Source organism: Photinus pyralis, unplaced genomic scaffold, assembly GCF_008802855.1.
Source record: "Photinus pyralis isolate 1611_PpyrPB1 unplaced genomic scaffold, Ppyr1.3 Ppyr1.4_LG6, whole genome shotgun sequence".
NCBI lineage: Eukaryota > Metazoa > Arthropoda > Insecta > Coleoptera > Lampyridae > Photinus > Photinus pyralis.
This window is the reverse complement of record NW_022170663.1, coordinates 9051619-9078976: the sequence shown is the minus strand read 5'-3', so window position 1 is coordinate 9078976 and position 27358 is coordinate 9051619. Positions and strand designations below refer to the sequence as shown.

General features: G+C 35.0%; 3 protein-coding genes across 4 annotated transcripts; all 3 read right to left on the bottom strand.

The window, feature by feature from the left end:
• Positions 1-473: 473 nt before the first annotated feature.
• On the bottom strand, positions 474-21561 carry LOC116174725 (probable cytochrome P450 49a1). 2 transcript variants are annotated; one of them, XM_031492696.1, is made up of 12 exons: positions 20731-21561; positions 16028-16133; positions 12221-12437; positions 11931-12177; positions 11767-11883; positions 7570-7646; positions 7319-7520; positions 1420-1588; positions 1198-1367; positions 1072-1150; positions 798-1019; positions 474-753 (listed from the first exon to the last, which is right to left on the bottom strand). In XM_031492696.1, the coding sequence occupies exons 3-12, from the start codon at positions 12423-12425 to the stop codon at positions 646-648; spliced, it is 1596 nt and encodes a 531-aa protein (XP_031348556.1). In that variant the 5' UTR covers positions 12426-12437; positions 16028-16133; positions 20731-21561; the 3' UTR covers positions 474-645. The 2 variants fall into 2 exon arrangements, with proteins under 2 accessions (XP_031348556.1, XP_031348555.1); XM_031492695.1 differs by lacking the exons at positions 16028-16133; positions 20731-21561 and adding an exon at positions 14009-14150.
• Positions 17402-19240, bottom strand: LOC116173604 (uncharacterized protein K02A2.6-like). The gene has a single exon (XM_031491220.1). It carries the CDS (start codon positions 19238-19240, stop codon positions 17402-17404), a length of 1839 nt encoding a protein of 612 aa, XP_031347080.1.
• LOC116173603 (uncharacterized protein K02A2.6-like) lies at positions 19286-20179 on the bottom strand. Its single transcript, XM_031491219.1, has one exon. It carries the CDS (start codon positions 20177-20179, stop codon positions 19286-19288), a length of 894 nt encoding a protein of 297 aa, XP_031347079.1.
• Positions 21562-27358: the final 5797 nt, after the last annotated feature.

Below are 27358 nucleotides of genomic sequence, written 5' to 3'. Positions count from 1 at the left end.
ACAAGAGTAGCTTGATGATGATTTTCAATTTTCCATCACCAGGCATTGATTAATTTCATTTGAATAGAGAACTAGGTATAATTTTCCAAAACGTGTATATATCAACTAACATCCGATGTAAAAAATAATAATCTGGAGCTAAATTCGCCCCGGAAAACTCGTTCCTGAAAAGTGTTGCCACCGAAAAAATCGGACAACACCCACCGTTTCAGACGTTTTAGAAGCGGTGATTGATTTTATTTTATGGCGCAATACAAAAGTCCAGTTGTCCTGAACCCGAATTTTAAACCCTTGAACGAGAGGAAAAAATAGATCACCATGTCTTGGTACCCAATGTTGGGATTGGGTGTTGGGTACAAGTAATTTTTCTATCGGAGCGGTCAAATCAATTAATGAGTTCTTAATTTGAGTAAAACATTTAATTAGTTTGTACTTATTAGTTACATTAGAATATAAATCTTTGCTGTAATACCTATAAATTTACCTAAATTCGTTTGAGGCAGTGAATATGTCGTAGAAAAATACAAATTGATTCGCTGTATATACACGTAAATTGCAGTGACTTAATGGTGACGAGTGCCTCGCGGGCATTTTCTCATACCATCACTCCAAGTAACGAATTGTCAATGTATATCGAGGGTTAAACTACCTTAAAGTTAGCTTAAACTTTAGTGGTTCTTTTGGCACATAAGTGGGCGTTATTTCGTAGGTTAATGATCCATAATTGTACTCAACTTTGTACTTCCTGAATATCTAAAATCGAACATATTTACTGAGGACGATTGATTATTCTTTACCTTGGCTAGGAGAATTTGTAGCTCCATCTCCGCAAACCGTCTACCTAGGCACGCTCTACGGCCGTAGCCGAAGGGCAACGTTACGAACGGATGTATCTTCTTGTGCTGAATCGGACAGCCGGCCATTTCCGTTTTTAACCAGCGTTCCGGCACGAATTTGTGGGGTTGGTCGAAGTACTCTTCGATGTTACTCACGACCAGGTGCGGAAAAATGATGTGAGTCTGCGGAATACCTCGCATTTAAAAGTCGTAGGTAAACTAAAGTTATAGTTACCCCTTTGGGTACCATGTATCCGCCAATCACAGTGTCATTGGACAGACTTCGTCCATTACCAATAATAACGGGATACATTCTGCAAGTATATAAGAGAAATGAAACGGTAAAAGTGGTTACAGATACCTTAAGGTTTCCTTAATGCAGGCTTTAAGATAGTGCAAGTTCTCCTGGGCGTTACTGTCAATTGCCGAGCCAGCCTCTGGTAGAATTGAGCAAAGCTCTTCGTAAACCTTTTGCTGTTTGTCTTGGTTTTGTGAAAGTTGATACAAAGTAGAGGCTAACGCTATCGAAGTCTAAGGAGTTTAGTGAAAGCACCGCTAAGTTTCTCGAAACGCCTTTACTTACCGTATCAACACCAACTAGCAACAAGTCTAGCGCCAGGACCGCCGCAACTTTGCTATTTCCGGTTTTCAAGAAAATTCTTTCTACGATCGATATGTCTTCCTCTTGCTTGTCGATTGCTGACCTACTAGAGATATTTTCGACGGTTCGAGTTATGTATTTCATGCATAATCTGAAATCCAAGTGTTCCGTTATTTCCGTGTTCCACCACACTTTATGGGTACAGAAAAGTGCGCGCTTATCACGTTCATTATCTACTATTTGCTTTTGTTTTCAAGTCTATACATAGGTAGGTAATTACTACTACAAATACAATTGTTTAATTGCTTGTCGGTGTTTATAGAATGCATCAGAGTTTTAACCATCTTTTTTGCATTTTTAGCATTATCCTGTAAATAGAGAAAATTATAGGCAACAATTATTGATGGTGGAGTCACTTATTTTTCGCCTGATTTTCCACAAAACGTGATCGCGGGCTATTAGGATTGGTAACGTATGAAATGCAGATGCAAAACCTGATCTAAAGAATAGTTGTTAGATGTAACTTCTTTTTTAGTAGCAAAATATACACAAGAATTTTGCTACTCTTAGTTTCAATGTGTGAAATGACTTTTTGTTTATACGCAGTTCTCGGAAAAATGCCAAAATCGTTGAAGGATTTCCATATCATTGAAACTCCTTTTCCTGATTAGAGGTTGAACAAGAGCGTATTCGTAAGTCTTTTTGCTTATTTAGATAACATGGATTACGATAAACGGATTTACTTGAGTTGACTTTAATGTCAAATTCAAAAGTTAGAAATAATCTCTTGAAGTTTCGTTTCTTGTTTAGAATTAAGTTTATATTCAATTTCGCTTACAGTATTTAAAAATTTTAGTTTGGTAGGCTATCACACTAGGAAATGGAACTACTGCCACTGCTTTTAAGAAAACTTGAGGCTTATTTCATTTTGGAAGAGAATCAACACCAATTATGACATCAAAATTTAGATTATGGATTATGTGGAATTTTACAAGCCACGAAAATTCTGAAATTTTAACAAATACTCTAATTAATTTGTATACTTTGCTTATACTGCAGTTAGAAAGTAGCACTGTTTCCGAAATACGCGAAATCGGACCATAATTTTTACAATATCTACAAAATCTTCTATCTGGCACGTTATAATTAGATCTTCTCGAACTGGAGGATTATAATTGTTCTGATGCCTAACATTAGATACTACCGATGGCGTATCCCTTCTCACTATGGATTCAACTTTGTGAACTGTTGTTTCTACTACTAATTCGATAAAATTTGTGGGCTCTGGAAGATATTTCATGATGTCAAAGGTTGCTTTATTGCGGTAGGGGCAGATAATTTAAACTAGCAAATTTTCTGGATAATTACAATGGCCTAAAATTTAATATCCGAAGAAACATCTTGAAAAGCTTCGTCATCTTTTTGCACTCGATTAGTAGTCCAGTCAAATTAGCTCTAAAAGTAGTATAAACTGGATCTTGTCATTTCACTGAACGAAACCAAGCGTATTCTATGTAAAAAAATCCGCTGAATCGGAAAATCATAGTCCCCCCGGCCGGAAACGCCCGGAACATATTGTTATAAACAAAAAACGCAGAAAAAATGGGAAAATGTCGTGTTTTTTCACATTTGACTGCCAATATCTCGTTAACTATTGCTCTGGGGGAAAAAATGAATAGAAATGAACTTGTTTAATAAAATTTTCTATAAGATACAGTTGGTTCGGAACCCTTATTTTCAACTGTTATTGTTTTTTAGGGAAAAATGTAAAAACAGTAATCTCGAAAATTAACACTTTGTTATTACTAAGTAAAATTCATGCGATCTTTTTGAAAATACGTATTTAGTAACTACTTTTGATAACAAAACAATATGACAAACCAGATCACCGTAGGTTTCATACTCATTGATTAATTAGATAAACAAGTAGAAAAAAAGAAGCTTTGTCTTTCAAACTGGGGGAGTACAAGAGTGTTCTCAATTTTTTTATACATATTATAACCCTAAAACAATCTTTTCTAATAATTGTCCCGATGATTCCTGCAAATCGACAGACTGTGCAATTTTTTTTTCAAAATCCGAAGAATTTTCTTAGTTAACAAATGGAATAAACTCCCGAAATATAACAAAATAATATAACTCTATAATGGGCGAACGTAAAGCTCTCGGAAAACCGTACATTAAAAAAAAATACGTCTAAATCCGATTAACAGTTCACGAGAAATGAGCTTTTGACTTTGAAGCCAGTTTTCGAAACAACCAAAAATGATTTTGCAAATCGGGTCGCACCGATCGATTCTTTACAGCGTGAACTTTTTTCATGCTTCTATTTCACCAAAATGAATGATTTTGATGTATTTTAGCATTGAAAATGCTTTTATGTTTGGTATATGGGTATGAAGTTACTAGTTTGGTTCAAGCAGAAAAGACAGCGGACAAGTGAAGAAAAAGTAAGTAAAAAAATTGAAGTAGTTTCATTCGGCTTTAAAAAAATATTGTATGCTAAAGAAACCAAGTAGTCGTTCTTAATGCATAACTTTGGATCCATCAGTAAAGATATTGCGGTCCAAATTTTGGAATAGACTTTACTTAACTAGCCAAATGCCTCTGTGTCTCCAATTTTATTAAATTTTATCTTCTTTTCTAAAAATTGCTTTGCAAACTTTCGTGTAATTACAGAATTTAATACCACACAGTAGTAAAGTGAAAAACGAAACTCCACACGTTAAGGCATAGGAAATTGTAGAGAGAACTTTTTCCTTTTATTCAATTTTTATAAACAAAGGAAATATAATCAAATAAAAAAAATCAACGCGCCCCTGTAGAAAACCCAGTTTTAGTGTTGATAAAAGAATTCAATACAGCCAATCGGGGAATTTTAGCGATAATTTATACCAACAGAATTTTATATTTTTCATTAAAATTATATATTCGTATGACAGCATCAAATAATAGTTACTCTTAAATTGTAAATAGACACAATCTCAATTTCTACAGATATTTTATACCTACCTACCTCAATCAATAGATAATGTGGTGTGATTAATTATGATTATCCCTATGGGTACTTTCATCCAACACAAATAAATAATGACTTTATAGAACAAATCTTGTCGTCTTATGTAGTAATTCAACATCTGATGACTGTAATGTAATCTAACAATTTATAATTGTTGATTAGGCATGCTGTTTAAAACTACGAGTCGCCTTTTTTAGCGCATTTTCTTAAAAATACAAAAATGTCTGGTCACTTTGTACGCCGGTCTGTCCGTCGGTCTGTCCGCTCGCCCGTCTGCCCGTCCGTCTGTACATATAAATTCCATATTCTAAGGTCAGAAAATGCTTAGAAAATCAAATTGAAATGACGTGTCACAGAATAGGTTGTGCATGCGCAGTGTTAACTTTATTATTTGTGGACGGATTTTTCTGCAATTTTAAAAGGAAGGAATGAATATGAACTTAATGCACCTCAAAAAATAGATACATACTTACTACGCAGGCTAAAATCACATAAAACAATAAATTATTGTGCCTTATAAAATGAAATTGAAGTAGCACGTCAAAAATAGATTGTGCATGTGCCGCATTTTTACGAAATTTTAACAGAAGGTGGTACTTATATCGGGTGGTGCACCGTAATTTGGAACAAAGGGATTTAACATGGGAAATTAGTTTTATGCAATATCCTGCCCTCCTGTACATTTTACAAAAAAAACTTCAGAGTTTAAAGTTGTTCAGAATTAAAAGGTGCATACAAAACTGTTTACATGTTTTATTAAGCTTTTGGTATACCGGCAAATTTAAAAATTAATTTCAACGTTTCTGTTATTCGTATAGCAATAGCCGTGACTTTTGTTCTTTTATAAATTGCTACTAATAACAGGGTGGCGAAATCTGTGAATTTTTTAATAGCATTTCCTTGATAACACCACTTTGTCATAGAAGACTACCATTCTAAAATTTGACAATCGACCTTACTTGTTGAACGACTAAAAAACTCGATATTCGGTATTTTGAGTATTTTTTCAACAGATTCGATAAAAAATATAATTGATTCGGGATTGCTATGATTACACGTCTGAAATCACTTTCTTTGAATCTACACAAAATTTAACTTACTTTGACGATTCCGAAATATTTTCGGTTATTTTCGCAATTTTTTGCGACTGACTTAAAATCGCCAACTTATCTAATGATAAAGAATTAGGAAAACTAACTTTCTTTTTTATTTATGATGAGCTAATATTTTCGAATTTGTTTTATATCAGGGGAAGATGCCGTTTTTTGGAGAAGCATCTGAACCGTCGTCGTCGGAATCCCTAAACAGACTTTAAATCTTAAAACGTTCGAAAATTTCATCTGCATCGATTTGAGGTAGACTCGAGGATTGCAAAGTCGGGTCTAAAGGAGTTAGAAGAAGGATTAGAGTTTCCTTTTTGCAATCTTCTAGAATAGGAGCCATAGGCTTTTTTGCAGGAGGTTAAACAGATTATTATTACGCACGATAATTTTCGGCAAATTATGCCATTGTGTCAGCATTTTATTTATTAAATTATTTGCTTGTTCCCTCGTTCCCTCCTCATTGATATTTAGACTAAACATCTTTACTCTACAATTGCATGTATACGAATAAAGTAAATCTACAAAAGCTTCATCGAACTAGATGGACATTTTCTGAAGTAAATCCTTCAGTTTTAAAGCAAAGGCTACTTTTTATGAATTTTAAATAGTGGAACCTTTTCTTTTGGAGCAACACCTTTTCCTTCTAGCATATTACCTTTTCCTTCTTTTTCTTTTTGAATAAGACGTGGAGTAAATGCTTTAAGTTTTACAAGTAAAAGGAAATCCTCTTTCTTATAAATACGACCTATTTTAAAATTCCATTAGTCCACGTTATATTGATATACCTTCAACCTTCCACCTATTAGCATTGAATAACGTTTTTCGCTCAACGCTATTAGTCATTTAAAAATTAGAATATTTCACCACAGCACTGTTTGTGGATGAAAAATTACGAACGTTTTAATCTCTCCTTTCCACTACCTACTTTAAATGTTCAATCCGCTTCTGCCTTTAAAATCTCGCCGATTTAAAAATATAACATTTGTTAATAAAATCCACTTCTGTGGGGCATCAAAAATTCATATTTGTTTAAATGATTAGACATATTCCTTAAAAATTCGGATGAAGATACCATTATTGTTTTGAAACTTGAACTTTTGAACTTAGCAATAATAAAATACGAGAGATGTAGGTGTACTATAAAATAGGTATATTTGTTTTACGGATTGCGTTTTAAACACACCTATTACTTTCTATGCAGTTTGGCATTTATTCTTCCCGTGCTTGTGTGGGATCAAATCTCAAATCAAATTGGCAATTCGCATAAATTTTCGTTTGTACACAGCATAATAATTAATAGAATCATGATTTATGTAGACCGTCGATCGGGTCGATTAAGTAATAAAATTACAGACATCGAGTGCTGCAGTTCCAGAATCTGGTAACATTTTACATAAAGTAAATTAAATTTTGTCGACTACATCCCAATCGAGTGCAAAAAAGAAAGTGACCGATTTTTTGCCCTTTTACTAATACCGTATGCCAATGTACCGCATTACGGTTATTACCAACAAGGAAATATCAGTGCGCTTTTGACCTACATGTACTGCATAATCCGTGCGAACTCACTTTCGATTACGCCTCACAGTGAAAGTTGAACTTGACTTTGAATTCTTTCAGTTACATAATACCGGTAGTACAACGAGCCCCGTTTACCTACTCACGATTCATGGTCTTAAACAATTTGTACCACATACTTTTAATGTAATAAAACATTCGAACTGTGGCAATAAACGAAAAGGTTATGAGATAAACTTACGTTCGAAAATCTTCCAGTGCGCCAATATACTTCGTGAAAGCCTTATTCTTGTAAAACCTCCATATCGGCATTTTCAGTTCAACTTCGGAGACGTTCCAAAAGAAGGTGTTGATCGAATTGATAATTCGTTGCGATTCGGAATTTTCATTCAAATTTCTGTCTAGACATCCAAGGCGTGTGTCCAAGGAAACTCTTGCGACCGCTGACAAGATTTGATGGTTACCAAGCAATTGAAAGTGCGCTACACTTACATTCCAAAGCCCATTTGTAGATTTCGTACAGGAATTTATCGGGCAACTCCTTGTTCTCATCTAGGGATTCTTCCATTCTAAAAATCGAAAAGCGTAGTGTTACTGATCAAGTTGATCAAAAGGAGGTCTTACCTAAATACCTTTATATGAACAAGGAAGTGGCTCAACATTCATGATCTGTCTGATGTAATCTGAGGGCGCGTGAGATTAAACTGTTCAGACCAAATGTTACATTATATAATAGGTACAGCATATGTAACTCATTACTAAATTTGTGTCCCCGTCACGACGAATATTTCAATAAAATTATTGAAATATCATAATTAACATTTGCACAATGCATATAGTGATGTTTGATTTCATTTCGTGATGTGGAAATGCGTAACTGCTTAAACGAAAATTTCGAAAACGTGCCCGTGTCCCTATTGTTTTCGGTTGTTGAATTTCACTTTTGTTTGTCTTGAAAAAATAGTTACGTGCTTGATGTAATTCATTTGTTCCTTTCGGTCTTTGTTTGTGCAAGAAATGTAAACGTTAACGATCGCGTTTGTGCATACCTATACACTGTGTCAATAGCCTAAACAAATTAGTCAATTATGAAATACTTCCGATATTCAATAATCAGTCCAAGTACTAATTTGCCAAATGTTGCTTAAGTCATTGCACAATGCACACCATTGATTTATGAGGGAAGCACCAAAGATCTGAAAAGGGTAATAATTGTCCTCACTAAACTCTATTGTCCTATGCCAACCAACTCTTATAATATTTAATCAAATATATTCAACCAATTTACTAACACACAGAGGGAAATTTGTCGTGTCACGTTAAAAGCATATTTTCGTTCAAACATACAAAATTTAGCCATGGTATAGTAAAACAAGAGATGAATGTAATGTCCGGGGAAAGAATTAAAAACCAATTTCGAAAGAAAATTCGAAGGGCTGTAACTTTTGAACTAGTAGCTCAATCTTGGAACTGTTTTACAGGACACATTCTATAAGAAAATTTTTTTTCCGGCTCGATCTGAGACAACTTTCTTTCGGGGCTCAAAAAAAGGCAGTGTATAACCTTCCATTTATACCAAAAATCGACCACACCAAAATTTCTCGGGAAAATACTTTTTCTTATTAATTTGGGTGCGTAGAATCCAAATCAATTCGTACATTTTCGATCAGACTTCTCAATCAAAAGTTATAGACTAGAAACCAATTTCGAAAAAAAATTCAAAGGGCTGTAACTTTTGAACTAGTAGCCCAATCTTGGAACTGTTTGAAATTATGGGTTCTACAGGCCACATTCTATAAGAAAATTTTTTTCCGGGTCGATCTGAGACAATTTTTTTTTCGGGGCTCAAAAAAAAGCAGTGTATAACCTTCCTTTTTTACCAAAAATCGACTACACCAAAATTTCTCGGGAAAACACTTTTTCTTATTAATTTTTGTGCGTAGAATCCAAAACAATTCGTACTTTTTCGATCAGACTTCTCAATCAAAAGTTATAGACTAGAAACCAATTTCGAAAGAAAATTCAAAGGGCTGTAACTTTTGAACTAGTAGCCCAATCTTGGGACTGTTTGAAATTATGGATTCTACAGGCCACATTCTATAAGAAAATTGTTTTTCCGGGTCGATCTGAGACAATTTTTTTTGGGGGCTCAAAAAAAGGCAGTGTATAACCTTCCTTTTTACCAAAAATCCACTACACCAAAATTTCTCGGGAAAACACTTTTTCTTATTAATTTGGGTGCGTAGAATCCAAATCAATTCGTACTTTTTCGCTCAGACTTCTCAATCAAAGGTTATAGACTAGAAACCAATTTCGAAAGAAAATTCAAAGGGCTGTAACTTTTGAACTAGTAGCCCAATCTTGGAACTGTTTGAAATTATGGATTCTACAGGCCACATTTTATAAGAAAATTTTTTTTCCGGGTCGATCTGAGACAATTTTTTTTGCGGGCCTCAAAAAAAGGCAGTGTATAACCTTCCTTTTTTACCAAAAATCGACTACACCAAAATTTTTCGGGAAAACACTTTTTCTTATTAATTTTGGTGCGTAGAATCCAAAACAATTCGTACTTTTTCGATCAGACTTCTCAATCAAAAGTTATAGACTTAGAAACCAATTTCGAAAGAAAATTCAAAGGGCTGTAACTTTTGAACTAGTAGCCCAATCTTGGAACTGTTTGAAATTATGGATTCTACAGGCCACATTCTATAAGAAAAATTTTTTCCGGATCGATCTGAGACAATTTTTTTCAAAAAAAGGCAGTGTGTAATCTTCCTTTTTTACCAAAAATCGACTGCACTAAAATTTCTTGGGAAAACACTTTTTGTTATTAATTTTGGTGCGTAGAATCCAAAACAATTCGTACTTTTTCGATCAGACTTCTCAATCAAAAGTTATAGACTAGAAACCAATTTCGAAAAAAAATTCAAAGGGTTGTAACTTTTGAACTAGTAGCCCAATCTTGGAACTGTTTGAAATTATGGATTCTACAAGCCATATTCTATAAGAACATCTTTTTTCCGGGTCGATCCGACCCAATTTTTTCTTCGAGGCTCAAAAAAAGGCAGTGTATAACCTTCCTTTTTTACCAAAAATCGACTACACCAACATTTCTCGGGAAAACACAATTTTTTTTATTAATTTGGGGTCGATGGAACTACATTACTCCCAGGATAAGGGATCGACTCCCATCAAGTACCCACGGCACCATGGCAGAAGATCGGTTGAGTGAAGGACACCCTCTTGTCCTTGTACAGAGAAATCTCTCCAAAAGGCGAACTACAGTAAACGGCATAAGATACAGAAGACAACGGGAAACCACTGCATTAAAGATCCGTTGCTATCCCAACAGGGCCGTAGTCAGATTAGTTACTAAGAGCGGGCAAGTAAATCTACGGAGCAGGCAGGCGAAATATTAATAATTTGCTGTGTTCGTTTTTAGCGCAATCCACGAAAGTGGAGCGCTTGTGACTTCACATTTCCGTCCGTCTGCATGTCGTTCGATGACCAAGAAATGATATTTTTGGTGACCAAAATATTTTTATCCAAAGGATGTCAAAATCGTTATTTATGCATCGATTTTCTTGGGAAATTCAATTGCGCAATGCCGAAGAAGTGGTCCATGTGTATTTTTGTCAAAATCGTTATTTATGTACAGATTTTCTTGGGAAGAAGAACTTGTATCGACTTCCGGTTTTCGCTATATTAATGCTTATGGTTCCAGATGGGCAACTATCACGAATTCATTTTAATATCCATCACTTTATTGCCCAATCAATATCAATTGCTCGATGACCAAGAAGTGTGTGTATCGTATCGACATAAAAAGTTGGGGGTCATTTGCAGATCTCTCCTCGGATCTCTCTTATGCCTATACTACTGGCTGCGTCCCTGTTTCCCCCGTTAACGGTGCCAAAGAGAAAATAATTTGATTGTTACGAACATGGATTGAGAACCATCAAAGAAGGCGCTACACCTGGAAATCGCTAGGAAACCTATTTTACATTGGTAGAAAGTAGATATAAGAACCGAGTCAAAAAAGTTGGTGGGCGACCACATTCTCCTATCTGCAGAAAGTGAAATTTGAAAACGTTGAAAGAATTGGATAAGAATGGAATTGGATGTAAATGGAGAAGGAAATAAAAGCGTGGGACGGAACCAAGGACCGAAGAAAGTGTTGAGATAAAGGAAGGTGTAATAAAAATTCGCAAAGAGTGAACCTATACGACGGACTTAATAAATGCATGTGGAAATCAGATTTTTCTTCTCAACCCCATTTAGAGGTGCGCTATCCTGGGGTAGAAATGTTAGTTACTCGGAAAGAGCATTCTCAATATCCTTCTTGATATGCGTCTTATTTAATAATAATTATTACTTTGATTAGTTACGCATATGTAGTTTAATTGAGCGTGCAACGTAGAAATGGGCTAACAAAGAACCAATCAATCAATCTATCAGACACGTAGTTTAATGGAATAGAAAGTTATATTGCAAAAAAAGTAACAATACTCTTAAGTAGTCTAAGCAGCCTCACATCCCGAAAAAAATGGTATCCATTGTGATTGGCGGCCGATAGCTTGAATGAATCGTTTTTACGCGAAAGTGAATGTCACGCGATATCATTATGATATTTTACTGCAGCCTTTGGTTCAAAACGGTTTTTTGACAATTGCTAATTACGCAACGTACCTTTCTAAAAACTCCCCAGCGATAACGTTCAGCGGCTGTATGTACTTCCTTGCGGTCGAAGGCGGAAGAACAATTTGTTGAACTTGCTTCCGAAATTCGTCCCATTTGGGCCCATGTCTGAAATAAAACTGCCATGAAACGTTACGTCAGACTCATTCGCTTACATTCCGATAACTCCGGCGTTTCCGTCGAAGAAATCTTTGCGCAAAATCTCCTTGTAGTAGTGCAGCGAAGGCATGGAAGGTCTGCGCGGCATTTCCTCCTCGCCTCGGAAAACCTTCTTAATTTCGTCGCCGTCGTAAACGAATAGGAGATCTGGATGCCCGATCAGTCCGGATACCTTTACGATTTTGCCGTACGTTTCGAAGAGCGACCACATCAGTTTGTCCAAATCCGAAATCTGATATTGGCCTAAAAGTAGAATGGAGCAAGAGAGGATGTCGAAAATGCGTACCTATCACTGGAGCAAATCGCCATGTGTTACCGACAATTGGTAATGATCGTGGACCTGGAACCTCGCTGTAAGACTTGGGTATTGTTTTCTCGACCGTTTCCCGCTGGTAATCTTCTAACATCTCTGGAAGGACGACCGTTGAAAATGGACGATCTGTTGAGTAGTATCTGCGACTGATCACCTTCCATACTGCTCTTCTCGTCATTTCTCAAACTATCTGAATTTATTCTCAATAAGTTACAATAGAAAACAGTTTTACGCTTTACTTATTTTTAGTACTTCCGATCGGATATGCCATATAATCATAAAGTACTAAAATTATAGCTTCTAATGAAAGTGGGCGAATAATGCTTTTCCTTATTTGTTACAGAGAAGGTTTTAATTTAGCTTTAAACTTTCTTGTAAAAAGATCATTTTTTCCTTTTCCCACCAAAAGCATGCCACTCATCCGTGACAGTCTTCCTTCACGGCCATTGAATGTGATATAGCACGAATTTAACAAGAATAAAAAATTATAGACGCCCAGATACTTTTTTTCTGGTAAATCTACATAATTAAAATCCACCCCTTTTGTTTATGTGATAAGATACAACCCCTTTGAAATTCTTTTAGAAATCGTCGATTCTTTGCAATGCGTAAGGTATGGTTTAAAAGTTTAATGTTAGAGTTGGCATGTCATGAGGGGCTTGGGTTATTATTAATTAAGCTCGGTTTTATGCTCGTTAGATTTGATTCCAAAAGATTCTTTCTTCAATCAATCAATTAATGCTACTAATAACTAATAACAACATAAAACCAAAATGCATTTTCCCTTTTTCTCTTTAAAATTCAAGTAATCCACTTCTCACCTCCTCCCCCTCATCCACCACCCCACTCCTATTTTTCCACCTCCGTACAGTCCCATGTGTTTTATGTCCTCTTCTTCCTCTCCGCATATTTTTCTTGTCTCTATTTCTCTTTCCCTTCCTCTTCATTTCCCCATCTGACACTCTCCATTGTTTTAATAGTTTTTCTTCCTTCACTCTCTTATTTAGATCTTTATGACTATGACTTTATCGTGGGCTCTCTATCTTCACCCGCTATCTTCTTTTAATTAGATAATTTGCTTGGATTGAATTTACTTAGGACGCGTTTTTTTTGCTTTCTGATTAAAAAAGCATGGTTTTTAATTTTTGATTCTTTCAATATTATTGATCACAGATTTTATGGCAAGATATCATTGTGTTTAACATTATTTCTATTGAATAATGAAACCATAAACGGCCAAACTAGTTGTGCGATTGAGCAACATTCGAGCATCTTTAGTAATTTATGGAAATAGTCACGTAAACGAAATTAAGAAATGTATAGAAGTTTATTTCCTGTACGACCTTCACACGGCGCATACCTGAGCCTCATGTGAAAATTAAGAAACTTACACTTCGTGCCATCATTTTCCCTTTCATTTAAATGTCTGGGATGCTAATTAAAAAGAAACAACGTACAGGAAGCTTTGTACTTAGTACGTGAGCAATTATTCGGGGTGGCGATTATACATTAACATTAAATTTACTTCTTTTAATAAAAAGTTCAGCAATTATTTGTATTTTTCCCTAAGTAAATACTAAATGTGTGCCGAGAAAATGACAGTACTTAGTTATGCCTCGACTGAAAGATAAAAATTATGTTTATGTAATTATTACATGATGATTCGTGTAGAAATTAGCCAACACTCGACGCAAAATATGAAATTAAATCGAAACTTACAAAAAATGATGATGTAAAATTAATATTTTATAGTGCCAGTACCTTAGAGAGTAAGCCAACAACAATGGTGTTACAAAGAAGAGCAGTACAAAATTGCACTTGTCACTTTCACTCAACAAAACACCAAAAATTGCTAATATCTACAAGATTAAAACTACAATTTGAAACTGGCGGTACTTAAGATTACTATATGAAATTTATAAAAGAAATGGGGGAGTAGAGGGGCTAACTTATATTGCAATTTGGATTCTGAAGCCGGTGAGCACGAGCTGAGGATGTTACTAAAGCAGGTTGTCCTTTCCCTTTCGTTATTTTACCGAAGAAAAAAAAACACGGCAAGAAATGGGCTACGAAGAATTATTTCCGGGCCCACTAAACTAGTATTAGCATACATTTCGTTTATTAGGCATCTACTTCCTATCGTAATTGGGGGAATGGCGAGTTACGAAATTCGTAGTTGTTACCTTACGTAATTAATCTTCTAGCGTATAATTTTTTAACAATTGTTCTCTTTAAAATAGATTATAGTATTTAAATTGCTTTCCGTAATGAATCCTAATTGCTTTTACACGTACTTTGAGGTCAAGGATAATTCTACTTCAGGTAGCAAGACAAATTTCTCTTTCAATGCTAATGTTACATAATATACTATTGAGATTCGCGAACTTTTGGGTTCTGTGTACCACTTTCCTTTGCATTTATTTGTATGTCAGAGCGTTTATACTCGTATAAAACGGACTATTAATTTCGTGTGAATGTAACGTACATGGGTGGATACTAATTAGTACTGAGTGAGATCAATGGATTCTGGAGCCGTATTTCATGTTGTCAAACTTTGCTTACACAACATTCAACACTAAACTATTTGGTACCTACGTACCTATGCGATACCAGATCGAGATCAATTACGAGCTAAACAATTTTTTGTACTCCGTGGAATAAATCCAACGTGTCATTCGTTTAAGTGACTGGTGTCACTTTGTCTCCCGGGGGTACAAAAACGCGACACGGGACAAAAAGTGACAGTACACACTTTAATGATTAATGGTTACCTTTATATACAGTAATATTTATTAAGAAGTAGATTTACGTGTGATTTTCCCTATGCCTACTTTTAAAAGACAAAATCTCTTCTGAAGGGCGCCTAATTTTAATTAATTAATGTGACATCCAGATCCAGATCTTTATTCGTTTTAAGAAAAGGTACACTGATTCTACAATCAAACAAACTTTTTTCTTTCGAATTCGAACTTTAACATCGATACAGGAGTACAAAAATAGCGTATATACCACAGGACTGAAGTGCATTATAATCCCTCAGGAGCTTGATGCCTTCAACTGCGTTTCGGGCAACAATCTGTACCCTCGGGATTAAAACACGCACTACTATATACAATTATCGCGTTTGGTACATTAGCCGATAAAATATTTCATAACGAGCGATTATAGAAGCAAACTTCTCTAAGTCTCCCTACGAGATTCTGCACCAAAAGTTATTCTGTAGGTACTTAATTTAGACGTCAGGCGTCCAAAAGAGCAAGCTTAGGTTCTCCCGTCGTTTTCATGGAAACAATATTGTATTCTGTTTTATTTCGTGCTCCGCATCCCATAGAAATGACTGATGTCATTGGAATGTGCAATGATTAGTTTCACTTTATCATACCCTTGCCGTTAAAGTGGTCGCTGTATCTACCCTTACTGTTAAAGAGACACTTAGCCTACTCATTAACACCTATAATTAAACTGTCAATTGAACATCTCTTATAAAATAAGCGAATGAATTTGTTTTCACTCATAAAAATAAGGGTCGTATGAATAAAGGTGAGCAAATGCTTATACTTGCAAAATTCAAAGTAAATACTCGTAAGTGGCCCTTCATACTGGTCTGTTTAGCAGCGCTACACTGCGTCCTATCCTGCTAAGTCTCCCAGTGTGAAGGAGCACTTACGAGTATTTACTTTGAATTTTGCAAGTATAAGCATTTGCTCACTTTTATTCATATGGGCCAATTTCTCCGATCGGATTTGAAATACACAAACAACAAATTTCCTGATTACGTACAGTTTGACTTTAGTCCTTATTCACTTCACGCTTCAATTTCAAAGATGGGGATGATAAGTTTCTGCAGCTCATGTAATAAACATTTACTACCTCGATTAATTCGCAACTGTAACATTTAAAAGCTTAATTAACATTAAAACGTTTATCGACATTGCTATGTTCACCATTGTAGAATAGAATAAATACACAGGGTGACATGTTTTGCTTTTTATCCAGTAAATTTTATTAAGTTCTTTTTTGTTGTTCAACCACTTTGTAGATAACTTTGTTCAGAATTCGAAGCCTTTATGATACAATAATATTATCCACAATGCCTAAACAAACTAAATCAAATGTGTGGTCATGTGGATGAGTATAAAAATATTTAAGTACTGATACTTCCTTCAAGAATCAAAAATTACGTGAAGGCTACATGCACTTCCGATGTAGAAAGTTTTATGACAATCTAATTAACAAATTACACAAAGTATAATCACTTATACTGCATGGCATAAAAAATTAGCAATGAATTACACAATGTTTATTTATACTTCTACTACGACGTTTCGTACTTCAAAAAGTGCCATGAACGAACTCAATCAAGAACACTGAAAAACTGAACCATGCATTTTATTTATTCATGGGAAAAAATCGTACCCGGAAAATGTTCCAAAATGCTATTTTGCGACAAATATTTATAAATCCAATTGACGTACTAACATTATCGTACATAAAACTTATTTTCTACACTTTAAAATGTCACATCACTATAAAAGATGTTAAATTAGGAAGTTCATTCCATTCATAAATTTGCTAGGTGGGAACTACTTTACATTTCTTTAAGCCAAGTTACACCAGTTTTGAATTCCTACTTTGTTTTAAGTCAGTCAGAAATTCACCTTCGTTCCATGGCTTACTGTCCGCTAATTGGGTGTATATTTTATAATGGTCATTAAGTTATAATTTTCTGTTAAAAATTGCTAGAGGATAGAGGGGCACCAATCTAAATTTGAACATTGATTTTCTGGTTAATACGTGAATTCAAATTATAAGAAAATAATAATCACATAGAAAACCCAAAAGGCCTCTAATAAAATTATTGGTAACATTGTTAACATGTACCTATTTATGAACTTCAAATGTACATCTTAGGAATCGAGAAAATTGAAAAGGACCCATTCGGTGTAATTAAGTTGTAACTTGGAGAAAATAAAACTCATCGGATTGCGCTCTATTTGCATACTGCCTTTTATATTTCTATATTCAAGGATACCCACCTATGTACATGATAATGATATCGTGTACAGGTACATTTATCACACCTTCTCCCTTATTTGGAAACTTCCTTAACTAAATACAAATTCTTATTTACATCAAAAAGAGAACAACAAAATTTTATTTTCTAGGACGCAATTGATATCGTTCCTGTACAACTGGTTGGGATTGTACTAAATCTACGTCACTTATCACTTGCGATGACGTACTAGGTCCATTATCAACATCGACGCACACTGTCTTATCGGTGAGGTCGGGAACAACTTGTGACGTACTAGGTGACTTATCTACCTCCACTTTTACCTCTTCGTCGTTCTTGTTCCATGTTGAAACCAATAATGAATTTCTGTTATTATTATTCTTTTCAATCACTCGAATTTGGTCCGAATGTCTAATTACATTTTTCCCTGTAGATGTTTCAACATCGAGCAAGACGGACCCTCGCTTGTTGGCAATTTTCCCGAACATTCCCACGGGATGGGTAGGTGTAGTATAATCTTTAATAATGACCTTATCATCTACCTCAATAACTTTATTTCTTCCGCCAAAATTTTCTACCTGTTTGATTACCTTTTCCTCGACTGTTCTATAACGATTGGGCATAATTAAATCGAGTCGATTTTTAAGATTCCTGCCAAACATGGCTTTGGCTGGGCTAATTCCTGTACTGCTGTGTTCACTATTGCGATAATCTAGCAAAAAAACGACATAAAAAAGTATCCGGATTATGCTTTGCTTTCTCTTCTTTAAAGCTTGCTTAATTAATTTGACAGCATTTTCCGCTGCTCCATTGCTTTGTGGATGGTAAGGAGGTGTAAACAATTGCCTGATGCCATTATTTTTCAAAAACGTTTTGAAATCTGAGGATGTAAACGGTGGGCCGTTATCTGAGACTACCGAGTCTGGCCACCCTAACTGACTAAATAATTTCATCAGCTTCGAAGCAATGTTGTCAGCTGTAGTGGAATTAACCTTAATAACTTCCAACCACTTTGTGTGAGCATCTATGACAATTAAGTACTTTTGTCCATTTAGCGGACCCAAGAAATCTATATGTAACCTGGACCAAGGTCGATGTGCAATCGGCCACGGATTTAATGTAGTTCTTGAAACATTTGGCCTTATTGTACTACAAACCATACATCGTTTGCACATTTGTTCGATGTCATAATCGATATTGGGCCACCATACATATGATCTCGCCAAAGACTTACATTTATTAATTCCTAAATGACTTAAGTGTAATTCTTTTAAGATATTTGGTCGCAATTGTTGAGGTATTATTATGCGATAACCCCATAGTACACAACCTCGTACGATATGAATCTCATTTAATTTGTGCTTTTCATAAAACGTTGCGAATTCTTTATCCAAGTTGTCCTTATGCGGCCACCCATGTAAACAAAATCCTATAATTCTGTTTAATACAGGATCTTTCTTACATTCGGCTGCAATATCCTGATGATTAATTGGAATATTTTCCTCTATGTACAAAATGTGTCCCAAATCAACTTCATCCCTTACGTTCATTTCTATTGGCAATCTGGATAAAGCATCAGCATTACCATTACTTTCGGAATTTATGAATTTGATTTTAAAATTATACGTAGATAAAATGACACTCCAGCGTTGTAATCGACTGGCAGCAAAAATTGGAATTCCCTTTTTATCCCCGAAACTACTAATCAAGGGTTTATGATCAGTTAGTAATGTAAAGCTTCTACCGTATAAGAATTGATGAAATTTCTTAACGCCATATACAATTGCTAGAGCCTCTTTATCAATTTGGGAATAAGATTTTTCCGCCGACGATAATGTACGTGATGCGTACGCTATGGGTTTTACGTCCCCGTTATCAAATTTATGCGATATGACCGCTGCGATGCCATAAGCACTCGCATCAACTGCTAAAATAATCGGCAATTGGGGGTTGTAATGCACTATCACTTTAGATGACATTAATTGTGATTTAATTTTTTCAAATGCTCTTTGTTGAGCTGTTTGCTATTGAAATGGCTCGTTTTTCCTTAATAATTTATATAAAGGATACAAAATATTAGTGATACCTGGTAAAAACTTGGCGTAATAATTTACTAAGCCTAAAAATGCCCTCAACTGAGTCACATTTTGCGGTACCTTTACCTTTTTAATGGCTTCCATCTTAATCGGATCAGTGTGTATACCTTCTTTGTCGACTATGAACCCTAAGTGCTGAATTTGTGTCGTTGCGAACGAACATTTATTTACTTGAATTTTTAAATTAACTTGGCTTAATTTTTGGAATACCTCCATAAGTGTTTTTATATGGATTCCTTCGTTCTCCGATGCGATCAAGATGTCATCCAAAAATATTACCACATTGTCGATGCCAGCAAAAATATTTTCAGTGAGTTGTCGAAAAATACCTGGGCTGGATGCTACCCCATATGGCAACGTGTTACACTGAAACAGACCCTTATGGGTATTTATAGTGACCAATTTTTTTGATTCGTCGTCTAATTCAATCTGCGCATACGCCTGCGAAAGATCTATCTTACTAAAAATCGCGCAATTTTTTAATGACACCAATAAATCGTCAATTTTAGGAACGGGGTATTTATTGATATGAAGATGGGGATTTAAGGTTATTTTAAAATCGCCACAGATTCTCACTTGGCCATTTTTTTTAAGAACCGGGACAATTGGAGTTGCCCACTCGCTACTATTAACGGGATTTAAAATATCCAATTTGATTAAATTGTTTAATTCCTCCTCCACTTTACAGGTTAGAGCAAATGGTAACGGACGTGCTTTGCGATAAATCGGAACCGTGTTTTCTTTTAAATACAATTTAGCCTTTCCTCCATTAAACTTACCCAAATCGTTATCAAACACGCCGGGAAATTTATCAATTAACATTTTTGAAATCCTGTTCGGTTGATTATCAATATGAAAAATGTTATCAATCGAAATATTAACCTTTTTTAACCAATCTCTGCCAATAAGCGGAGGTCCCCCATTTCTTATAACAAATAATTACAAATTATTTACAGTTGTGTTGTCATACGTGACATTGACTACACAATATCCGATACATTTAATATCGTTGCCATTATAACTTTTTAAATGGATATCTGAATTTATAAGATTACATTGCGAAAAATGTTGCAAATAAAATTTATCAGAAATCGCCGAAATTCCTGACCCTGTGTCAACTTTCATTGTGATCCATTTATTATTTACCTGTATGCACATTTTTATAGGCTGGTTATTTATCGAGGCAATCGTGAAAATGTTTAAATCATTTAAATCTAAATCCGACTACTCTAATGAATCATTAACATATTTATGATAATTGCTATTCGCTCGTGATTTACCCTTACAAAATGAAGCGATGTGTCCCTTTTTTTGGCACAGATGGCACTGCGCATTACGAAAAAAACAACTATCGTCTACATGATTATATTTACCACAGTGATTTCACCTGCTCCTTCGGTATCCACTGCGCTGACCCTTTTCTTTGGACTCTTCCTTGCACGCTACCCTTCTCCTCGTCGCCTGCAATTTATGAACCGCCGCTACTGACGAAGTTCCGGCGATCAAATGGGAGTTGGTCTCTGCTGCTTCCATCCCCACAGCAATTTCCTGTGCTTTATGGAACGTGAGTGACTTCTCCACGAACAATCGCTGTCGGGTGGTTTCACTCTTGAGCCCGAAGACTAATTGGTCTCGCAGATTTTCCTCAAATTTTTCTCCAAATTTGCAATCTTTAGCTAATTTTTTTTTAATTAGCCATGTACACTGCCACTGACTCCCCAACGTCCTGCTTGCGTTGGCGAAATTTATATCTTTCCGCTATTTCGGATGGTTGCGGCTGGAGATGGTCTTGCATCAGCTTGACTAGATCTTCAAACTTTTTATCTTCTGGGGTTGCACAAATCCACCATTAAGTCAAACGCTTCCCCTCCGATGACGGTAATTAATATTGGCGTATGCTTGCTAGCCTCAATTTCGTTCACCTTAAAATACTGTTTTAATCGCGCGATCGATATATGACGACCAGTTTTTATCTTCGATTTTGTATTCTTGAATTCTACCGAGAAGCGCGGCCATTTTATTTTATTAGGTATATTTATTTGGATTTAATATTAATTTACTTTTAGGTATTTATCAAACGCGTTTACCTTAATTTAATTTAGGATATTTAATTTACTTTAATCCTCGTCGCCACTGTTGTAACTTGGAGGAAATAAAACTCATCGGATTGCGCTCTATTTGCATACTGCATTTATATTTCTATATTCAAGGCTACCCACCTATGTACATGATAATGATAACGTATACAGATACATTTATCACAACATGTAGTATATGTACTTTGTTTAAATTGTGGGTATTTTGGTATGGCAGATGTACCTTAAGTTATCGTTGCAAAATTTATTTAACAGAATAATTTTTTTAACATTTATTGCCAGGGATATGGCTGTTCAACGTCACTGCAACTATTTGCAAACAACTGAGAGCGCACTCTTTGGTTATAAGGCAGCTTTAAACGGTAGGTATATCATAGGTACCAAAACTACTTTGGCTTGAAATATATAACATCATTTTCATTGCCCACATTCACCATTCTTCATAAAATTAACGTAGATCTTTTTCTACAAAATACACTGTTCGCCAAATTAAAAAATTCATTAATTGGACCGCCAACTATAACAAAAATGTTCCAAATTACACTTTGGCTTTGGAAAATGATGGCATATTATCTCACTTGAGGGTATAGGTTAATTTGTACCGACTTCCTCATTTTAGCCCTATCCGCTTGCCGTGATATATTCGAAAAACAAATATTTACAAAGGCATCGTGTATAACTAAGAATTTAATGAAATGAGGAAGTCGAGTCGTAAAATAATCGGCACTTCTGAAATTATGTAACGGATTAAAAGTTACATCTGTATACACCTGCCCAATCGAATGCGTTCCTGCATTCTTTCTAGACTATAAGCCCCAATTAAATTCGAATTACCTACGTAAAAACTTATGAAAGTATATTTTTTTTAGTTTAAGTTATTCAAACGATTTGCATTTTTAACCTATGGCACATGTTTGTACCTAGTTTTGTTTAAACACCCATTTCGACATAATTATGTCGGTCGGCCTTAAAAGCTGCTGACATAATGACATATATCGAAATAAATTTAAAAACCAGCGTCAAGAAATTCAATGCAGGTGTCAACTATGTTAAAGTAGTAAATAAATAATCTTCAGGTCACTGTTACCATAGCAGTGAGTCAAGGTGTAATGGCACTACATCATCAGGTATGTGGTTGTATAGTAGTTTATTTGGTAATAATTAGGTAATAAAGAAGCTTTGTTCTTTTCACTGAAAATGTGATTATACACGTTACGCTAAAGGACGCATCATCACGTTTCTTGTGAAATTGATTACATTTCTAAAATTAATGTACGCGAAATACATATTAGTGTAATTTCCCATGCAACTTCCGGTACATATAAAATGTAAAACATGGCGATTGTCACAAACTGAAAACTTTTTATTCTAATTGTAGGATATAATAATAGGTTATTGTTATTTTCTATTTAACTCATTCTTTGTAATGCTTGAAGGTTTATTTCGCCAGAGGACATTTAACATTGACAATAATCTAAGTAGCACGTAAAATTGATTGTGAATATAAATGATTTTTTAAGTGGTCGACTAGCAACTTTTTTTGCAAATCATTTAATATGCAGAGTGTAGGTACTAAATAATTTTAGTGCAACTAATAATTGATGGTTACCATTGACAGAATTCTGGTGGTTTATGGCATTTCAACATATCGGCATATGTGTAGGTATTTTGTAAGCAAGTAATACGATTATATAACCTTATTAGAAAGTGAAATTCATATTTAATAAAGATTCAGTTGAGTAAATGAAATAAAGCCAAACAAAGGTAGTATATTGTAATCGTATCGACAGTCTTGAAATTGTGAAATTACATATGCAGACAAAACAAAAAGTAGCAAGATACGAAATATCAGATCATCAAACGCTAAAGCACTCGACAAATGACTAAAAGTCCTCTCGAAAAAAGCTTTCAACGTCCATGTGCGAGCCTCAAGAAAATTTCAATTGGATTGATGCAAAATAAGGGGACTTCCCTTTAATACTGTGTGTATATGCAATGACTATTGTAATTGTTGAGTGTTCACACTAACCCGCATAATTGAAAATGTATTTTTAAAGAATTCACACATTATTGCAGCATGTATACTCGTAGTGCGAGTGTATTATGGATTTTGCTTATATAACACTTTTTAGAAAGTAGGATACCAAACAAATTGTGTTCTAACTAGTTCGTTAAAACCAATAAGGCGCAAATAAGCAGGTCGAGATTGTAGTTTCTGCAACAAGTTACAGGTACCTAACACTAACTACAATATATTATTCAAGTAAGTAATTTCATTGAAACGTAGACATAGGATCTCGAAATGCTAAGTCTAGATACTCATTGAATATAATTTATTTTAAACCCTTTATACGGATATGCATTGCCATTGCTCAATGGGGTGCTTTAAATACACAAAATAAGTAGCTGTCAGAATCCGTTGATAACTATTAAATCTTATAGGTACTCCTTGAAAAATTTTAGTATAAATTATAAATATTTGTTTAAATACTCTCGAAATAGGCCCTACAATACCCTCGACGAATGATGATCAACTTTCTTAGAGTATACTATACGCTTCTGTAAAGAGTCCTTCATCTGTGATATTATATTTGTCCCTAGAATGTCATCCACAGTAAAACCATAAGAAACGACAAGCGCCTACCAGATTTAATATTTACACGTCGAAGTGACATTTTTCTTCGTATCAATAAATTCAATTTTCCAGGGGACACCTTGCATATGCAGAAATTAATTTTCGGCCACACTGCCCAAAAAATGGGTCACCAGCCATCAACGATGCTCAAGTACCCTGAAATTTGAGCCCTGCAATGACATTTGCCCAAAGAAACCCGGAAAATTCCGAAAACTTTGAAAGGTTTTTTTATTTTCGCCCAAAAAGCAACGCGGGTGGTATCTGGCTAGCCACAGCAAATTTTTTTATTGGTATCTACTGCCTTAGTTGCCATGGATACAATAAACCTAACGAAAACTGAATGAATCTATGGCCTCCTGTTTACGAAATTTTTTACGAAATTATTATTATGAGCATAACAAATAACAAACATAACACTCATTAAAACCAACAGGTTGTGCATGAGTTAATACTACTTTACTATTTAAAAACAGTAAAAAAATAAGGTTTTTATTAATTTTTATGGCTAAAACAATGCAAAAATATTGACGATAAGATATACACGACATTGCATTTAAAAAATACCAACTTTGGGTCAAATCTTAGAAACGGTGGTCCAAAATTCCTTTTTGACTTCGCCACTGGATTCTACCTAAAAATATCTAAAACAAGTAGACTCCCGGTTTAGTATTGTTCATCCCTAACGTCATAATTACTGGAAAGAGTAATTAGGGCTGAACGTTTTGAGGCAGAACTTATCACCGGGGGGTCTGAAGTATGGACACCCCAGTATAATAATGTATGAAAACTTTAGGTGAAAAATCTTGTATCAGGAGAATACGAGGAGATGATTGATGGTTAGGCTACGGTATTAGTGAGGTTAGGTAAGCGTGCTAGTTAGGTTAGGTGAGAAATCTTGTATCAGGAGAATATAATGTGCGAGGAGATCGAAAGTTATGATAAAGTATGAGTGAGGTTAGGTTAGAGTTATAGTTAGGTTAGGTGAGAAATCTTGGATCAGGAGAATATAATGTGCGTAACGTATCAGTGAGGTTAGGTTAGAGTGATAAGTGAATAATTTCAAACAGTTCCAAGATTGGGCAACTAGTTCAAAAATTACAGCCCTTTGAATTTTCTTTCGAAATTGGTCTATAACTTTTGATTGAGAAGTCTGATCGAAAAAGTACGAATTGTTTTGGATTCTACGCACCAAAATTAATAAGAAAAAGGGTTTTCCAGAGAAATTTTGGTGCAGTCGATTTTTGGAAAAAAGGAAGGTTATACACTGCGTTTTTTTTGCCCCGAAAAAAAAATTGTCTCAGATCGTCCCGGAAAAAAAATTTTCTTATAGAACGTGGCCTGTAGAATCCATAATTTCAAACAGTTCCAAGATTGGGCTACTAGTTCAAAAGTTACAGCCCTTTGAATTTTCTTTCGAAATTGGTTTCTAGTCTATAACTTTTGATTGAGAAGTCTGATCGAAAAAGTACGAATTGTTTTGGATTCTACGCACCAAAATTAATAAGAAAAAGTGTTTTCCCGAGAAATTTTGGTGTAGTCGATTTTTGGTAAAAAAGGAAGGTTATACACTGCCTTTTTTTGAGCCCCGAAAAAAAAATTGTCTCAGATCGTCCCGGAAAAAAATTTTCTTATAGAATGTGGCCTGTAGAATCCATAATTTCAAACAGTTCCAAGATTGGGCTACTAGTTCAAAAGTTACAGCCCTTTGAATTTTTTTTCGAAATTGGTTTCTAGTCTATAACTTTTGATTGAGAAGTCTGATCGAAAAAGTACGAATTGTTTTGGATTCTACGCACCAAAATTAATAAGAAAAAGTGTTTTCCCGAGAAATTTTGGTGCAGTCGATTTTTGGTAAAAAAGGAAGGTTATACACTGCCTTTTTTTGAGCCCCGAAAAAAAAAATTGTCTCAGATCGACCCGGAAAAAAAATTTTCTTATAGAATGTGGCCTGTAGAATCCATAATTTCAAACAGTTCCAAGATTGGGCTACTAGTTCAAAAGTTACAGCCCTTTGAATTTTCTTTCGAAATTGGTTTTCTAGTCTATAACTTTTGATTGCGAGGTCTAATCCAAAAAGTATGAATTGTTTGGATTCCACGCCCCAAAATTAATAAGAAAACGTGTTTTCCTGAGAAATTTTGGTGTAGTCGATTTTTGGTAAAAAAGAAAGGTTGTACACTGCCTTTTTTTGAGGCCCGAAAAAAAAATTGTCTCAGATCGGCCCGGAAAAAAAATTATTTTATAGAATGGGGCCTGTAGAATCCACAATTTCAAACAGTTCCAAGATTGGGCTACTAGTTCAAAAGTTACAGCCCTTTGAATTTTTTTTCGAAATTGGTTTCTAGTCTAGAATTTTTGATTGAGAAGTCTGATCGAAAAAGTACGAATTGTTTTGGATTCTACGCACCAAAATTAATAACAAAAAGTGTTTTCCCGAGAAATTTTGGTGCAGTCGATTTTTGGAAAAAAGGAAGGTTATACACTGCCTTTTTTTTGCCCCGAAAAAAAAATTGTCTCAGATCGACCTGGAAAAAATTTTTCTTATAGAACGTCGCCTGTAGAATCCATAATTTCAAACAGTTCTAAGATTGGGCTACTAGTTCAAAAGTTACAGCCTTTTGAATTTTCTTTCGAAATTGGTTTCTAGTCCATAACTTTTGATTGAGAAGTCCGATCGAAAAAGTACGAATTGTTTTGGATTCAACGCACCAAAATTAATAAGAAAAAGTGTTTTCCCGAGAAATTTTGGTGCAGTCGATTTTTGGTAAAAAAGGAAGGTTATACACTGCCTTTTTTGAGCCCCGAAAAAAAAATTGTCTCAGATCGACCCGGAAAAAAATGTTCTTATAGAATGTGGCCTGTAGAATCCATAATTTCAAACAGTCCCAAGATTGGGCTACTAGTTCAAAAGTTACAGCCCTTTGAATTTTCTTTCGAAATTGGTTTCTAGTCTATAACTTTTGATTGAAAAGTCTGATCGAAAAAGTACGAATTGATTTGGATTCTACGCACCCAAATTAATAAGAAAAAGTGTTTTCCCGAGAAATTTTTGTGTAGTCGATTTTTGGTAAAAAAGGAAGGTTTATACACTGCCTTTTTTTGCCCCGAAAAAAAAATTGTCTCAGATCGTCCCGGGAAAAAAATTTTCTTATAGAACGTGGCCTGCAGAATCCATAATTTCAAACAGTTCCAAGATTGGGCTACTAGTTCAAAAGTTACAGCCCTTTGAATTTTCTTTCGAAATTGGTTTCTAGTCTATAACTTTTGATT

Coding starts and splice junctions, on each gene's coding strand:
- LOC116174725 (XM_031492696.1), bottom strand. CDS start 12,425: ATGACGAGAAGAGCAGTATGGAAGGTGATCAGTCGCAGATACTACTCA. Junction 7,521..7,569: donor CTACAAATGGGCTTTGGAAT/GTAAGTGTAGCG, acceptor AAATCTTGTCAG/CGGTCGCAAGAGTTTCCTTG. Junction 1,020..1,071: donor GATACATGGTACCCAAAGGG/GTAACTATAACT, acceptor GGTATTCCGCAG/ACTCACATCATTTTTCCGCA.
- LOC116173604 (XM_031491220.1), bottom strand. CDS start 19,240: ATGTCATCTAAAGTGATAGTGCATTACAACCCCCAATTGCCGATTATT.
- LOC116173603 (XM_031491219.1), bottom strand. CDS start 20,179: ATGTTAATTGATAAATTTCCCGGCGTGTTTGATAACGATTTGGGTAAG.